General features: G+C 40.1%; 1 protein-coding gene across 3 annotated transcripts in view; it reads left to right on the top strand.

Moving 5' to 3' along the window:
- Positions 1–830: 830 nt before the first annotated feature.
- Positions 831–17,118, top strand: part of LOC131231316 (uncharacterized) — a 31,825-nt gene continuing 15,537 nt past the window's right edge. For 2 of the 3 annotated variants that reach the window (XM_058227472.1, XM_058227471.1), the window contains exons 1-2: positions 831–1,084; positions 11,190–11,263. In XM_058227472.1, coding sequence (XP_058083455.1) covers positions 895–1,084; positions 11,190–11,263 — 264 coding nt within the window. In that variant the 5' untranslated portion in view covers positions 831–894. Of the gene's footprint in view, positions 1,085–3,425; positions 3,502–11,189; positions 11,264–17,118 lie in introns of those variants that run through there. The other variant, XM_058227473.1, reaches the window with a different exon arrangement.

Genomic DNA, 17,118 nt, shown 5'->3' with positions numbered 1-17,118 from the left:
GTGATCTTTCATATTACCCGATCATACAACCTGTATCCTTTTACACTATCACCATAGCCTACAAAGGTATACTTTTTTGTCTTTTGGTCTAGCTTATTTTTTTTAATTGACGATACATGAGAGTAAGCATCACAACCAAATATTCACAGCCTTAAGTAATCTACATTATGATCACTTTATACTTCCTTTGGAATTTTATAACTAATGGTGTAGATAAAAACCGATTTACTTAGTAACAAGTGATTGAACTCAAGAGTTGACAACCCCAAGTACAGGATTGTAATGCAGTAATAACTCGGTGAGACCGAGGTCGAATCCTTAAAGAATGGGGAACACAATCTAGAATAATATAACATTAAATGTTTATATGAGTTTTCAATTCAACGGCTAGATAAAATGATCTTAGAACAAATAAATAAAATACTAAATATGCATGAATACTTTTGTAGAAATTAGGATATTTCATTCATTAATTCAATATAAATTTAATTAGAATCGTATTTCTATCCCATCCACTTGAGTTTTGGATATGTTTTAATTTTGGGCTCGTGCACTAAAATAATAATCAGCTAAAATGGATGGACAGCACGGACAAGACAACAGGAATCGTGATCCTTCGTGATTGGTCGTTGGGATTAGGAGTGTCAATATTGGTCGTAGGAATCTTCCAGCATGGAAGATGTTTTAAATGGGAATCATCCACGGTGAGACGGAACAAACCAACGGCCCGGATTATGGAACGAGCGGTCCCACTTCGTGGGAATCGAAAGACACGTGTAAGGTGCAAAGATGCGGGTCTGGCAAGATATGCTCCCTCCCTCATATCCGGAGCCGAAGGGAGTGATGGAATGATTTAAGTTTGATTAAAGAAAGGGGTAGAAGAAAAAGAAAAGAATGGCTTCTTCCATAATGGCATTCCAAAGCTTCTGTTTTATGCTCCCTTCATATCCTGTTTTGAGACGTCATCGCATCTCAATCTCTTCAACTTCCCTCTGCCCATGTTCAAACTCTCTCCAAGCTTCATTCTCTCCACCAAAAACAAACTATTATCATTTCAACCATCTTTACAGAGTAAACTCAGAAGGCACTCTCTCTCTCTCTCTCTCTCTCTCTCTCTCTCTCTCTCTCTCTTTCTGCATGCATTTGGGAATTTAGGAATTGTAGGAAAGTCGGCCAGAGGCTGCATAGCATCACTCAAGCTTTCAGTTCGGACATGTGGGGCCCAAGGTTCTCTAACCTAGACCATTGATCTATGGGTCCCACATTTGATCCACCACTCCTATAATATCTTCTCTCAGGGATATAAACTAATGGCTAAGAAGTTAAATACAGAAACAGTCCACATTCAACTGAAAAACGCCCAATATTGGTGGCCGGGATATTCCAATCTGGGATATTTTTGCGGCATGGTCCATCCACGGCAGGATGCAACAGACCAGTGGTTGGATTGCTGAATCATGGGTCTGCCCCATTTGTCAAGAAAATAAATAAATTCTCAGCTAATGGGTCATGGATCCTATAATTCCTTCTCAAGATTTTCATGTAATATGTTATTTCTTGGATGTATTTTCACTGTTGAATACCGGGGCCTACTATAGAATACTATTTGATAGATGATGCGAAGCATCAAAGCTAGAAACCTAGAACTCCCTTTTTGCATTTCAGCATATGATAGTGTATGTGTATGTCCTTGAGGATGAGAGAGTATCAATGGCCTCAAAATTAGAGGTTTTATAGTTGAGCTTTCTCACTTAGGAACTTAATATCAAATTTGTGGGAAACCTCCTCCTACATAGGACTTGTATGGATTCCCCCCCAAGTAAACTCTCTTTTTCTTATCGTACATTATAACATGAGCATTGCTTCTGAGGATATGGTCCGTGATAGAGTGGAATGGAGGAACATGATTCATGTAGCTGACCCCAATTAATTGGGATAAGATAGATGACGAGGAACATGAGCAATGTGTGTATGCATTCACCTATATTATCTGTGCAAAACTCGTACAAGCCGCCTAACCACAAGTTCTCTATCTCTTTCTATTTTCAGTTAAATCCATTTTAGAAAGACTTTAACTGGGACCAGGCTGCAAAGTCTTTCCCCAAGCAATGTGATGGAGCAGCTAGGATGGAATTGAAAAGTTGGGAAAAAAGAAGAAGAAGAGAATACGTATCAAACTTCAAGATCAGACTCCACATTTAGATGCTTCAAAACTTCTCAATCTCTTCAATTACAACAGATGATAAAGAAAATATATGAAAATAGAGGAAAAAAAATATGTGAATTCTGATCATGAAGAGTTGAAAGGCCTGAAGAGCATCACCTCTAGGGTTTCCTAGAAGACTCACTTCTATTGGATGCTTCTAATCACAAGAAATAAAAGAAAATAAATCCATTGAACTAATTATTCATAGCATCTCTGTTTTATTCATACACATGGCTACATATATAGCCTTGTGTACAAAATCACGATTAATGGTAAAACGCCTTGGCTAATATCCTATTGGTCCATATGAGTATATAACCCATCCATAAATTATCTCGAAATACACTTTTTTTTTTTTTTTTAATGACATCAAAGTTTCTAGACATACAACTTTCTAAATACTCCTATCGAAGTTGCACTAAATAAAGGAAAATAACTAAGATGAAGGAAACCTAACAAAGAATTCAAATACTTGTGGAAGATTGATTCAACTAAAACTGAAATTTTGAGTTAATTACCCAAAACTGAAATACACACCACTTTTAGAAGTCACACTTTTCAATTGAAACCTCAAGAATGATAGTTGTGCCAGAATAAAGATAAGAAACACATGTTACGATATTGAACCTATGATTTAAGTGAGGATATGGTCTAGGATAGAGTGTAATGGTGTAATAGCATTCATGGAGTTGACCCCATTTACTTGGGATAAGGCGTTGATGATGATGATGAAACACATTCTAGGATAATATTCCAACAATTAATGCTGGAATGGTAAAAAAACATGCTAAAAAGGCAACACAGGCTGTTTTGATGCATGGGAGATTTGGTGATTCTTACTTTCCTAATTGTTACAAATTTGAAAAACAAAAAGAAGAAGAAGAAACAAAAGCCTACAGGAGATAAGCTAACCCGTTCTATAATGGTGGGTTCTTTACTGACTCAAATTAGTATAGAGATTATAAGACTTTGAAATCAGAATACAAGTGTGTTGAAGTTCTAATCTTCGATTCTTCAGTGTTTAATCTTGGTGGAGTTTGAGATTTTAAGGGCCTATTTGGATATACCCCCAAAGTAGCTTATTTTACTTATGGCAGCAAATAAGTTACTTTTTAATAAAAGTTAGTTTGTTAAGCACCTTTGTAGAATTCCCTTACTAGCTTAAAGTTACATTTAACCCTTCGTAAAAAATAATTGCTTTTTAGCTTTTGGAAAAGTTGCTGAAGAGAAGAGAATGCTCCAACAGTACACATCTAAGAAACTCCAACGATGTCCTTCTCTTCAATTTGAACAAGGTGATTCCCTCTATTCTCTCTTCCTTCTCATTCCTCCCTCATTCCTCCCATACTCCCTTTCTTTGATTTTTATTTTTATTTTTATTTTTTTGTGTTAGAAACAGGGTTTCGATTTGGGGCTTTTATTGTGGGTTGTAGGGAGAGAGTAAGGGAAGAGAGAAAGGGGAGAATGAGAGATGCATGGTAGCTGGTCAACATCAACATGTAAGTAAAAAAGAAGATGAGCTACCTGAGGCATAAGGAGCTTAGGTAGAACGACTTATGATCCAAACAGGCCCTAAATGATTTGTCCACTGAGCTTCAATCTTGAAAAGTTCAAGTATTTGTTCCAACAGAGTATAAATGGTCTTATTGATTTCTCCTTCATTTTGAGCTAGTTTTAGTAGTTTGAACACCTCTAACTGCACTACTATCACTTTTACATGATCTGGAGCTGTTGGAAAAACTGTCGAAACTACGTTGTAATTGTGCAGCTAAAAGGCCACGTAGTTGGAATTATTGGTTGCGCATCTCGCTGTTTACACAGTTGGTTGCTTGGGATCTCAACTAGTGCACTGTGCTGCTTGAAACTCCATTTTAGGCGTCCTTTTTTTTTCTCTCTCTCATCTTTTAAGGGATATCGGGGCCTAAGAATGTTTTGAGCATGTTTGATGACTTTAATGCATGCTCCTGAGTGATTGGTTGGTCAAACGACATGTGCCCGCAACTTTTAGAGTGTAGATGGCCTTTATTGACGGCCGTGATGCTTCTTGGGGTGCTTTTTCAAGAAACACTATTTTTAAAAAGACAATGAGAAATGAAAAGCCATATTTCCCTTTATTGTTTTTCATCAAGGTTTTATTGAAAAAAATTTCTTAATTTCCAAATCTATTGTTTGGAAAGAAGGAATTTTTTATGAAAATTTTACTCGAAGATAAAAGGTGACATATGTGTGTGTTAAAGATGGATTGTGGCACGTGTTACATTGTTACAAGTGACACATTGGCACGAGTAGGACATTGGCATGTGTGTAATGCTGAGATGGATTGTAGCACATGTTGCATGTTGACACATGGCGCAGGTAGAGTGCTTAAAGACGGAGGCGGGGTGGCACATGTGTCACAATACCACATGCGGTGCATTTGCCCATGTAGGGCGCTTGAAGATGAGGGTGGCCTATTGATGGGGACATCTCGCGCACACGCGCACCCCCCCAAGCATATATGCAAGGAGGAGGATGGCCCTACCATCGATCTGGATCGATGACGACGTCCAGGGAGGGCCTCCTAGTTAGAGGACCGTGTTTTGGTTCCTTGGAGTGGACCCGATCATCTTGTGGATCCCACCATTGGATCTTATGATCGTGGCCCACTACTCTGGATGATCTAATACTTTGAGTTTTGCTTATTATTGTTATTACGAATATCATGGACGGTTTAAATTGTTTTGATTAGTTGTTATTTTTGTTACTTCGTCTCTAAGTAATAGGGTGCACACATATCGCGGCTTTTGGGGTATAGGTTTTTCTTATAAATAGGCAACCCTTATAGGTTTTTTTTTTTTCAGTGAAGATGATGAATAAAATTCTGCGTTTTCCTGCTTCTCTAATTCTCTGAGTTGTGAAAATCCAATTGGGTACGAAACCCTCCCTTCTTTGAAGGGCTAACTACCATGGTGCGAAGCCACACCCATCTCAAATCGCCCCCATCTCCTACCATCCATAATCATCATCTCTCACAGCCATCCACTCTTTAAATCCACCTTTAGTTTGCAGTCAATCATTCTCTACGACAGATTTCCAGAATCAGGCCCTGCAGGAGGGCTGAAACTTTGGCAGAGCACCGTGCTGAAACCAGTCATCTGTTCCATATGAAAATTGGTGTGTGGGTGGCGCATCCCTGGCCGACCAAACCCTTGCTGACCCTTTTTGGGTTCGTGGGTGTGGGCCATAATCCATGCACGTGCGTCAGGCCCGCTTGCTGCTCACATGCGTGGACTGATCTCAGGTTCTCTCTTTCACTCCTCTCTCACCATATTTCCCTAGCCCTAACCCTAGATTATCCTAAATCTCAATTTCTATTCCCATTTTTCAACCCCAGGATTTCCCGAATTGAAACATGTGAATCCCTTTAATTGGGGAAATAATCCTTTGCATGTGTGGATGAATCTACTCTCCTTTGATCATTGTTTAGTCTTAATTTTAATTGATCTAGCCCTAGCATGTGTAGGCTTGGACCCTTGTAGATTCCCCTTGATTGAATGCTTGACTTTATGCGGGATGTGGAAGTTTTGTGAATGTTTCTAAATTAGTATGATCTAAAGTCTAAAATCTTGCATATCATGTTTAATTTCCGTGTCCTGCATCACCCATGTTGCAAGTGGCACACTATGGCGTGTGGCATGTTGGTACACTTGATGATGGGTGGCTTTACATGTCGCATACGTGACATAGTGGCGCGTGTATGGGAGATGGATTGTGGCAAATTGACACGTGGGGCACTTGAATGAACATTCTCTTAGGTGGGGCACATGAAGATAGTTGATGGCATATCTTGCATATGTTGCACATTGGCACATGTTGCGCATGTTAAACGCTTAAAGATGGATGGCAGCATCCAACACGTGTGGCTTAATAACACGTGGCACATGTAGGGCGTTTGAAGATGAGGGTGGCACATGTTGTAGATGGCACATTGGGTGTGTGGCACATTGAAATGTGGGTCACTAAAATATGGGTGATGTCACATATGTGTCTTTAAGATGGACGGTACGTGCTACGCATGTGTGAGGCTTTAAGATGGATGGTACATACTGTACATGTGGGGTGCTTGAATATAGGCGGTTGCACATGCAGATTAATTAGAAGATGGTTTGTGTCATGTGTGACAACCATGTGGAGTACTTTGGGGTGGGGGTTATTTCCTCTATTCCCCTCAGTTTCTTGGAATTGACATTTCCTAAGTCTAGGCAAGGAAACAAAAAAGGAATACTTTTTGGGAAATGAGAGAGAAATGGAAACGACGTTTCCAAAAAGTTAAAAAATAAAACAACCAACAGAAATGCCAATTTCATGGAAATGAAGTTTCCTAAATTTATATTTCAACGAATCCAAATAAGCACTAAAGAAAAAGAAAGCCTAACATAATTATGAACATCCATTGCTTCTAATCCTAACCATATATCCGAGTAGAACATTGAAAGTGACCACAATATCCTTGAATCTTGTCACAAGCATACATGCCTTCCGTAAATCCACCATTAACTCTATCGAATTATATCGATAATGCATAATTTTGGTCTTGTTCGAAAGCTAACACAATAAGCTTTCAAACATGACCAACTTCATGTCATTCTGACATTGTTTGATAGCCTAAGTGGCCCTCAAAATTAGTGATGAAAATACTTTGGGAAACTTAATCAACAAGTCATCACCAACCCTAATTGAACAACTAACTAAATTGTAAATCCTGACAACTTCTGGACCTCATGGTCCAGCTGGCGCCATTGATTTGGGTCCCCTTCTATCATCAAATCAATTTGGACCCCCAAAATGTTTCTGCATTCAATCTGGAGAGGCAGTTGGTCTATATCTTCGATCTAGAGGGTTGGATCTTTAATCAGGACACTTGGATTGGACTCTTCTTCAATCGGCCTACTTGTGCTGCCTGGATACATCTTTTCATTTATCATGTGTGGTCTTGGATGCGTCAATTCCCCATATCTTTGGAAAAATCCATCCTCGAATTGGAAACTGGTGTTGATCCTTGAACTTGGTGCTACTTCGTGTTGAATCTTCTTCTGCCTTGGTGGAAGTTGATGTTGAAATCCTACATGTCAGCCTGCCACAATGTTTGCTAGAGTCTTCCTTAGGTGACTTCTCTTCCCTTGCATTTCTGTGGATGCCAAATCTTCTGTTGTAAGTTTAATTTCTCCTTTGATCTTGAAATGTGCCTTGATTTGTGTGCCACAATCATTGTTTCCGAAGGTGCATTAATGTGGATGTTGGGACTCATCTACCGGTATGTCAACGTAAACGTGGCTTGAATGGTCCACCCATCAATTGATGCATGCATAGTTTGATACACCAGTGAATTCAAGTGCTGGTTCAAATCTATTCATCTTTCGTTCCATTCAATCCTTCGCTGGATCTATCCTTGGATCCATTGAGCAATTCAACGGTGTATTCCTGTTAGATAGCAATGCTTTCTAGCATGCCTCTCATTCGATTGTCGGTTTTAATATATTGAGATCCAACATGATCTTCCTTTTATCACGGGTGATCAAAGTAGTCTTGGAGCCATTCTCTCAAATTTATCATACCATTTGATTTGCCTCCCTCTACAACTCTGTCATCTTTTCATTGATATTCCTTTCATGCTTCTTTGATTCCCATGCGGCCATTCACTATGAGTCAGCGCTTCGAATAACCAGCATATTGGGGTGTATGTTTATAGCAAGAAGATGGATATCGATATGGTTTGCCAATTCCCATAATTGTGCAAAGGTGGGTTAGGATAATATCTTAGGGAGAATGATGGTGAATGATGCTCAGTGTAGCTCAATTAGGGCTTTTTAAAAAAAAGTTCCATCATGATAACAGGAAGAGGGAAGTAATTGTGCAAGGCATATGAATATCTTTTCTTGACGTCATCTCAACAAGCACGACTACTGGAAAGTCTAAGGAAAAGGTAAGATATAGCTGCTTTTGGACTGGACATGACTGTTTTGGGGGCATACTGTGGGGATGAATTTCGGTGTTGAGATTTAGGGATGGTAATTGACTGCGGGAAGGTGCAGGGACGGTTTATGGGTTCATTATGGATTTGGAGGGACAACAGAGCTGTTTTAGTGGGATAGCAGTGGGCCAGATTGAGACTGAATTAGGTGGTGGTTATAGGAAAATTTTGGGCCAGCCAGGGCAGTACAGTATTTTGAGGAACTTAGGGTGTGTTTGGGTACTGAATTAAAATCGAGTGGTTTAATTTCTGCCAGTTAGGTTGATAAGCTGACAAAAGCCCTCACCCTAATTTTGAAAAAAAAATAATAATCATTTCAGCAAAGTGTTGATTTACTGTCTCCCACATATGTTCATGTGAGGTCAAAATTATACACAGGAAGCACCATCATGAGGAAGGGCATTGTAAAAATTAAGCTCATTGGATAAATTGGTGGTCACAATTATGGATGCAATGTCAACTGTTTGTACAATTTTCAACATGCGCTAACACCACTTGTCACTCCTTTTGAAGAAAAACTGATTACACCCATTTTTGGGTAGCAACCAAACATGCCTTTAGGGGCTGTTGTAATGTTTAATAATTTGAGCTTGAGGTTAGGTACTGGTTTAAGGGCAAAAATTAGGGCTGGAAAAGGGTTAAGGCCAGGTTTGAAGTATGGTCATGAATAAGGTTTTAGAGAATAGCAACAATCTTCATAAAGAAGCTTCCTTGTGGATCCCATTCTTGGGAAGTGTGAGCGAACATAGCTTCTCTTTCGGACAACCTAATTATGTGTAGTTATTGGCCCTTATTGGAGCTCACTTTTATGCATCAAAGCCTCCCTAGGAGATAAAAGTCTCCACACCGTGCACTTCAGTTAGGGGACTGAATATAATGGAAGTGTATGTTCCCTTATTAATACAAAAGAACATTCCTTCATTGTAATTCTGGTTCAATGTGCCTACTAAACATGTTGTGCACACTCATGTACTAATGTGAGACTGAGATTTAGACAACCACTTTTACAGCAGTCTTCCAGTACCATGGCAACCTTCTTGATGTGTTTCCCAAGTTCACCACTAGTTGTGAACCCTTTTCTGATGTTGACTGCAATTCCAAATCCCTCCATGTCACTGGCCAAACCAGTGCACTTTGGCTCGCTAAAATTTCATTAGTGGACTCCTTGGATTAAACCAACCCATGTGACATAGCACAACCCATAAGATGCACAAAGGTAGGATGAGAACCAATATTATATATATTTATAGTTAATATCTATGATTCAATAACCGTAAAAACATGTGGCGTGAATTGGGCTAAAACTGATGTTTGATTGACTTTCGAGGTTGTTGATATGGATTAGAGTACATCCCATCCAGTGCCAGTGCTCAGCCCAAATGGATCGATTTAGTTCCAGTGTCTATCTCTAAATACACTGATTTCAGCCATAACGCCTCAGAGCCTACGGACTTATGTCCTCAATGCTGATGAAGTTAAGGCTTCAGCGCCTATGTACTGGCAAGATGAGTAGTGCAACTGCCCTACATGTCAGTGCTCCAGTGCAAGATCTCCCAAAAGAAGCTCAAGAAAAGCCTTGGCGCTTATGTGCTGGGTCTCCTAAAAGAAGTTCAGAATCAACAAGAGCCAGTCTCTTAAATACACTGCACTATCTCTAAGAAGGCATCTCAAGGCCTCAATGCCTGTGGCGCCATAACTTAGCTGTTACACTTGCTTCAACACCAATAACGCCACACATTGATTATTACACTTTGATGGAACTCATTGGATCATTAAATTAAGAGGTGCCATGTTCCTTCTGACCTCCACTAGAAATAGGCAGGAAATGACCACCATTCAAGCAGGAAATCAAGACTATATAAAAACCCCTCATCAGAGCTCATTTGAAAATCTACATTTTGGACTCTCAGGCACCAGCACAGGATGGTATTTTGGTGAGCTCTCTGCCTAGCTTGATCTCCAACAGTTGCACCTAGCGATGCAATTGACTGGAGCCATACTCTTTCATTGTGCCTTGGGCGCTACAACCTAGCACCGCAATGGATTGGAAACCAACCGCTCTTCCATTTGCACCTAGTGTGCTAAGCCCTGAATTGTGGTGGTACTATGTTGGAGCCCTGCTCATGCCTTTGCTCTTTAAGGACACAGACAACACTTAAGGATATGGACCTTGCTTTGTCCACTAGCTGTTCTATCAGATAACGTCAGGAACTATCATGTCCAGCTATCTCCTAGTAGTTTCAAGATGGGCATGCACTAATACTCTAGCGCCTCGTGCTAGGGGAGCCTATGTTCACGAGTGAGAGTAGGCGCTACGATACCTGTAGGTAGGTAGAGCTAGGAGTCACCCAGCAATCCCGTCTATAATGTGTGACCCATCTTTGATTGTTAATCCCTCATGAAATCACTTTGATTAGGTGATCATAACCATCCGATCAGTGGCTAGGTTGAAGGGGCCGTGTGTGTGTGTGTGTGTGTTTGTGTGTGTGAGGGAGGGAGGGAGGGTAGTTTGAACAAGAGAATCATAATTGCAACTAGTTCACGTGAAGTATTTGAAGAATCACCTAAACTATCTCCTTGTGGAAATGCCCTTTCCTGTAATACCCTTGATATGTGCATACATGCAAAAAAGCGAACTAAAATGGATAGTAACTAAGGAAAAAATTCAAACTACAATAGAGGATTTGGTCGAAGGTTGCCCCAATATTCTCTGCAAGAGCATGCTAATCTCTTTGTTTTTTATTTCTCACGGAGAAAAAAGAAGTGCAACCTGTTTTCGGCTTTGAATTCTGGATGATTATTTCGTACTATATATACATTCCTCTAGTGCCTATATACCATTTCTTTGTTGGTCTGGAATTATGTTTGTGAATAGAGTTACCCTTCTAATGTAGTTTTTATTTTGTTTTGTTTTTGAGCACATGCAGTTTTTTCATCTGTTGTAAAATATGATAATGGAGCAACATGTTTCAGGGACTACAAGTGAGTCAATTGAAGATCCAAAATTTGTTCCCTTGAATGCTGATGATCCTGTATATGGTCCACCTGTAAGTTCCTGTCACTGTCAGTAGTTCAGCTATTCTTTCTTTGTTTAATGAATTGTTTGATATATGATTTTGTCAAATCTTCGTTCAGCGATGTAGATGAACACTATTATACTATGATGGTATTTATTATATATTATTACAAAGGGGGGGGGTTGATTATACATCCATTTTGTGGTGCAAGCATTAGAGCTTGCTTGGGATACTCGATCAGGAGAGATTCGATCATATTGTTGAAGAAAAAGGATCTTTGCTTATCTTTGATCATGTGGTATCTTTGATCAGGGGAGATTCGATCATATTGTTGTTTGTCTTTTAAACGATTAATATTTTAACTCTGTGTGTGTGTGTGTGTGTGAGAGAGACGCAACTACTTGTAGATGACTTGCGAATGGTCTTATCAGGTTAGAAAATAATGTGAGATATTCCCTATGCATGCATACATTCATACATAAAGTGTATATATCTATGCCTCACACACACACACACACACACACGGGGCATCCAACCAGTAGGAAAATAAGTTGCTGCCCACCTAGTGGATAATTTTCAACCTATCATTTGTGTGCAACATCCTTCCCGTCCATTAGGTTGGCCTCACCTTGAGGATCACCTTATGTTAAAATCAATCTCCCCCTTCACTCATCAGGCATGCCGTATAATATAAAATAACGTATCTTTTAATAAATAACAAAATACAAATGTGGTCCACTTGATAAGTGGCTGAGGCTGATTTTTACACATGGTGATCCTCATTGTGGGTCCAACCAATTGGAAGGTTTTGATGTTGTACACCAAGGTGTGCCGAAATGGTTACGTAACGGCATTGGCACGCCTTGTTATATGATTTGGGCACCCCGAAAAAATGGGCCGTAGCAATCATTACGGTGCCCCCCTTCCCCTCAGGTCTGAGATGGAGATTTTTCTTCTTCAAATTTAACCAAAAAAAAAAAAAAAGAAAGAAAGAAAGAAAAGAAAAAAGAAGAAGAAGAAGAAGAAGAAAAGTGTATGTGGGGCTAGGATGGAGTCTGTTGAGGTGTGGAAAATCTCCTTTTCCAATATTGCAGAAAAGTGGATAGCGTGCATGGGCTGAGTTCGAGACAGTGAATGAAGAGGCAAACGATGTCCGATCTGAGTGATTCCTGAGCCATTGGAAAGCTTATCGAAAAAGCTTTCATCCAAAATTTGTTTCACCTCTATTTGAGCTATATCAAGAGATATCTGCCCTGATTATCGAAGATGTACGCCGTTGATCAGCGAGCCATAGTGAAGGACGCCTCAACCATCTTATAGGCCTCACTGGTGGGTTAAATGGTGTCTACTTGACCTGATTGCAAGCCTGGATGATAGATCACTGAATTATCTTTCCAATGAGTACAAGATTATCCTGGACAGATAAGTATCGAGAGAGTTATGACCGTTTTTCCGGAGACACACAATGCAAAGAACACTAATTGAGTGACCATTTGAATTGGATCAATTAGATTGTGTCATGTGGCACTCATTAGTGGAAGATAATTGTCCATTGGCCTTACGTAAACCAATAAAAGAATGACAGGTGGCAAGATCTCTCTTTTCCTTCATCTCTCTCCCCTTTTTCCTTCTCTCCTCCTTTTCTCTTTCTCTCTTCCTTCGCTCCTTTCCTCCGGATTGAATTTTTCATCTTCTAGATCTGATTCTCCATCCCCAACAGAGTCGCTATTTTCTTGATGTGATTTTGGAATAAGTATAAATATTGCATCAGGGATTTCATTTATTGCCATTATTCACAAGACATTCTTACAACATTACCCTATTCACACAAGAAAGACAAGCGCATGCAATTGGAAGGCTTTCATTATCATTTGATTTCTTATTACATTCCAGGCCGTGACATACCATAAGCACTTAATTACATTCTAGGGAATCATCCATGATTCTAAGGTAAAATATACAAAAATAAATAAAAGAAATAAAGAAGAAAACCAATCAACATCCACAAGACAGAGATTTACGTGATTCAACAATTTTCCTATGTCCACGGAGTAGCACTGAGCTTTTATTATAATAAAGAAATTAAGAGTACAAGTATGGTTCCTCAGGAAGCATCGTCTTTAAGTAAAAGCATTGTGATGCTCATGAGATGCATTATAATGCCTATGATGAGTATTGATGAAATGGAGTGCATTAGTATCAATTAGAGAGCCATGCTATCAAATAGAGTGATAATCAATTAATCATAGCAGTTGTAGTAAATATCTATTTGGCCACTTAGCTAATTAAATAGATCGTGAGTTAAAACTGAATGGGCCATGACTATGTGAAATGGGCCTTGGGCCATGAATATGTGAATAGGCCACAAGCTAGTGGAATGGGCCATGGCCCAATGGAATGGGCTGTGGACCATTTAAGTGGGCTATGGATCATTCAAGTGGGTCGTGGTCTGATGTAATGGGCTTCATCAAAGGCCAACAAATAGTTTAAATGTGAACAATAACCAGGCCTTAATGTGGACTGTGAATGGGCCTAGATCTAGTCATGCAATGTACCTAGATTTGAACAACAATCTGGTGAAAATGGCCCATGATCTGGTGGGTCGTGGATTGGGCCTAAGTCTGGTCATTCAGTGGGCTGTGAAGTAGTGAAGCGAGCTACGGCCCAGTCAAGTGGGCTTGAAGCTATTCGAATGGGCCATGTGCCAATCAAACTGGCCACATGTCAAAGGAACAAGCCATAAGCTAACGAAATGGACCATAATAAGGGAAACATGCTAATCATTATCCAGACTACCAGATGGCCTACAATCTGGACATTCAGTGGGCCCACAATCTAGACCATGCTCTGGATATCACAGGGGCCATGGACTGATGAAACAGGCCACGGGCCAACAAGATGGGCCGTGAATTGATTCAACTGGGCCCACATGATAATCAACACCAAAAACAACCCTGAGATATAATAAATGGGCTGTGTGATGGCAAAGCCAGATGAATGGTTCTGGTTGTGAGGTATGGTAGACACGTACCTGACCTGGACATGCTTTGGACCGCTAGTGTTTATGGATGGATAGCAGCTGTTGACTGTTGTAAATGGAGGGAGGGCTGCCTTACGTGACAGGTACAGCTACCAGCCTTAGACAGCTGACTGTTGTGTAGGCAATTGTTGGGTTTAGGCATGATGAACGGTGTAGGATAAAACACTGATTATGGCCCATTTGATCAATGATCTTTGGATGCTCCTTTTATAATCCAAATGCAGGTGTGGTCCACCTCATTTATTCGGTAGATGGAATGATCACAGCCCGTTCGACTTCAATTGCTAATGGCAGAGATGAACACGATGCTGTCATGGAGGTACAAAAGTATAGCTCTAAAGATGGGTTCTCATGGCATGCCATAAAGGCAGTTACGAGGCTCTAAAGGCTGTTACATAAAGGTAACAGTGGTAACTGTTACACGTTACGGGTTGTAAAGGTTGTAATTAGGGCTGTACATGAACCGAGTTAACTCGGTTAGCTCGCTCGACTCGACTCGAAAAAGCTCGATTCCTTCGAACCGAGTTTGAGCTTGCTCGAGCTCGACTCGACTCGACTCGGATCGAACCCTAACTCAAATCGAACTCGGATCGAACCAGTTCAGTGACTCGGTTACTTTGATATTGATGTTGCTCACCAAGTGTTTGATGAAATGACTCAATGAAGTGTTGGCTGGTGGCAGGGAAGGTAGTATATGAAACAAATCCCTTTTTTCTTTATTTTGATGTTGCCTACAAGGTGTTTGTTGAAATACCTGTAAAATTGTTGCCGCTGTTTTACATACAGTAGGAATTTGAAGGTGCAGTCCATGTGTTTGTGAAAATGCTGCATGGGCGAACTCGGCTCGAACTAGCCCAAGCTGTTGACCGAGCCGAGCCGAGCCGAGCTGGCCAGTCAGGCTTAAGGACCAAGCCAAGCCTAGTTTGAGCTGGGGTCAGCTAGCGGCCAAGCTGAGTCGAGCTGTGCCAAGCTCGACTTTGTTCGACTCATGTACACCTCTAGTTGTAATAGTCATTGCAGAAAAGAAAAAAAAAAATGACCCGTAAAGACCGTTGTGCCCCCCGTATCGGTCTGTTACGCACCCCATAAAGGCCATAATGGCCCTATAACAGGCCATTACAAGGTTGATGGCCCAATATAGGTTTTTCATTTTTTTAAAAAATAAAAAAGGAGTCCGTAATGGCCGTTACAGCCCCTGTAGCAGCCATTACCGTCCATATCGTAAAGGTAATAGTGGTGGCTGTTATGGCCACTGTTACCGTTACGGAATACCTTGGTTCTCATAGTAAATTAAGAAGAAGAAATGAAGATGAATGAACTAAGATGAGAAAGAGAGGAGATAGATGAAGATGTTGCCATGCAGCCGAGCGAAGACATCATCCATGGCCAGTTGGTGGACATTTATAATTTATAAACCAAGCTTTGGTTCTTTAATTGTGGCCCATCTGATGGATGGCTTTGCTTGTTATTTGATCATGGACAACTCCTAGATAATCTGGATGGTGCATAGTTGATCTAGACAAAGGACGATCTGATCTGCACTTGCCCTGTTTGGATTGTCGGAGATGATCTACTGGAAATAGAGATTATCTGCTGGGAGTGGAGAATCATATCTCGAAGATGGAGAATCGGATTTGCAAGATGAAAATTTTGATAATGAGGAAAGGAGCAAAGGAAGAGAGAGAAAAGGAGAAAGTGAAGGAGGGAAGGAAAGATCGTTTGAAATGAAAGAAAGCTTTCTTACTTTTAGACAATGGAGAGAGGGAGCTTTGCCACGTGTCATTCTTCTATTGGCTCACTTAAGGTTAATAGACAGTTGTCTTCCACTAAGGAGTGCCACATGGCGCAATCTAATTGGTCTAAGTCAAATGGCCACTTAGTCAATGTCCTTGTACTCCGCACTGCTCATCTCCTTTGAAATCATATAATAACCATTTTCCGCACTTACACTCTTCCACATGCACTCAGGCATGCAAGCACATGGAGCATTTCTTCTAAATGCGGTGTCCCAGTTGTGAGCCATCTCTAGAAACTCGCCATCCAACACTATCCATCAATGAGGGTCCTACAACCTAAAAAACACCGGGTAGTCCCTTCAGTTGTCTGTCAAGTATATCCCCAAGATCTGACAGTCCACGATCAGGGTCCAGCGCTAAATGGTTCCTAAGCATTGATCCAAATGCCTGCATGTCAAATCTAATCCAATGGCCATTATCTCACTGGTTAAAATACTGCACTTCATTACCATCATCCTTTTACACTTCTTTAGGGAAAAAAAAAATAGAGGATCAAGTGAAATGATTTGTCCCTGTTTGGTAGACACCTAAAAATGAGTTCATCTGATTTTAGTTAACAGTAATCGTGTAGATCTGTAATACTTAATTACTGTTAACATGAACCCATTACATAATTACTGTTAACTACAATGAGATGAACTCATTTTTAGGTGTCTACCAAACAGGCCCTTAGGTTTTTCTTCTATTGCAATTTCAAGAAGACCTCTTGGTTTTGTAACATCAATATGCCTTTTGCTATCTCTTCAATTGTGTTGGTTCTATTGAAACTATTCATTGGTTATATAATATGGTCCTCTTGTTTTTTCTTAATGCACATATGCTTTCTTAAACGCTTATGTTTAATAAATAATTCGCCTATTTATTTGAATATTCATGATCAAGATATTTTGCTTTATTGATTGGTCTTGCCCTTTGGTATTTGGAATATATTTGTGAAATTCATATGCCATTTCAAACTCTTTCTATTTAATCTCTTAGAATATCCTTGACCGAAATGTTTTGCACATCAGTTGCACTTTGCTGATTCTATCATTGCTGCATATTCTTTG

This window comes from Magnolia sinica, chromosome 17 (genome assembly GCF_029962835.1).
Source record: "Magnolia sinica isolate HGM2019 chromosome 17, MsV1, whole genome shotgun sequence".
Taxonomy (NCBI): domain Eukaryota; kingdom Viridiplantae; phylum Streptophyta; class Magnoliopsida; order Magnoliales; family Magnoliaceae; genus Magnolia; species Magnolia sinica.
This window is presented reverse-complemented; position numbering and strand designations above follow the sequence as displayed.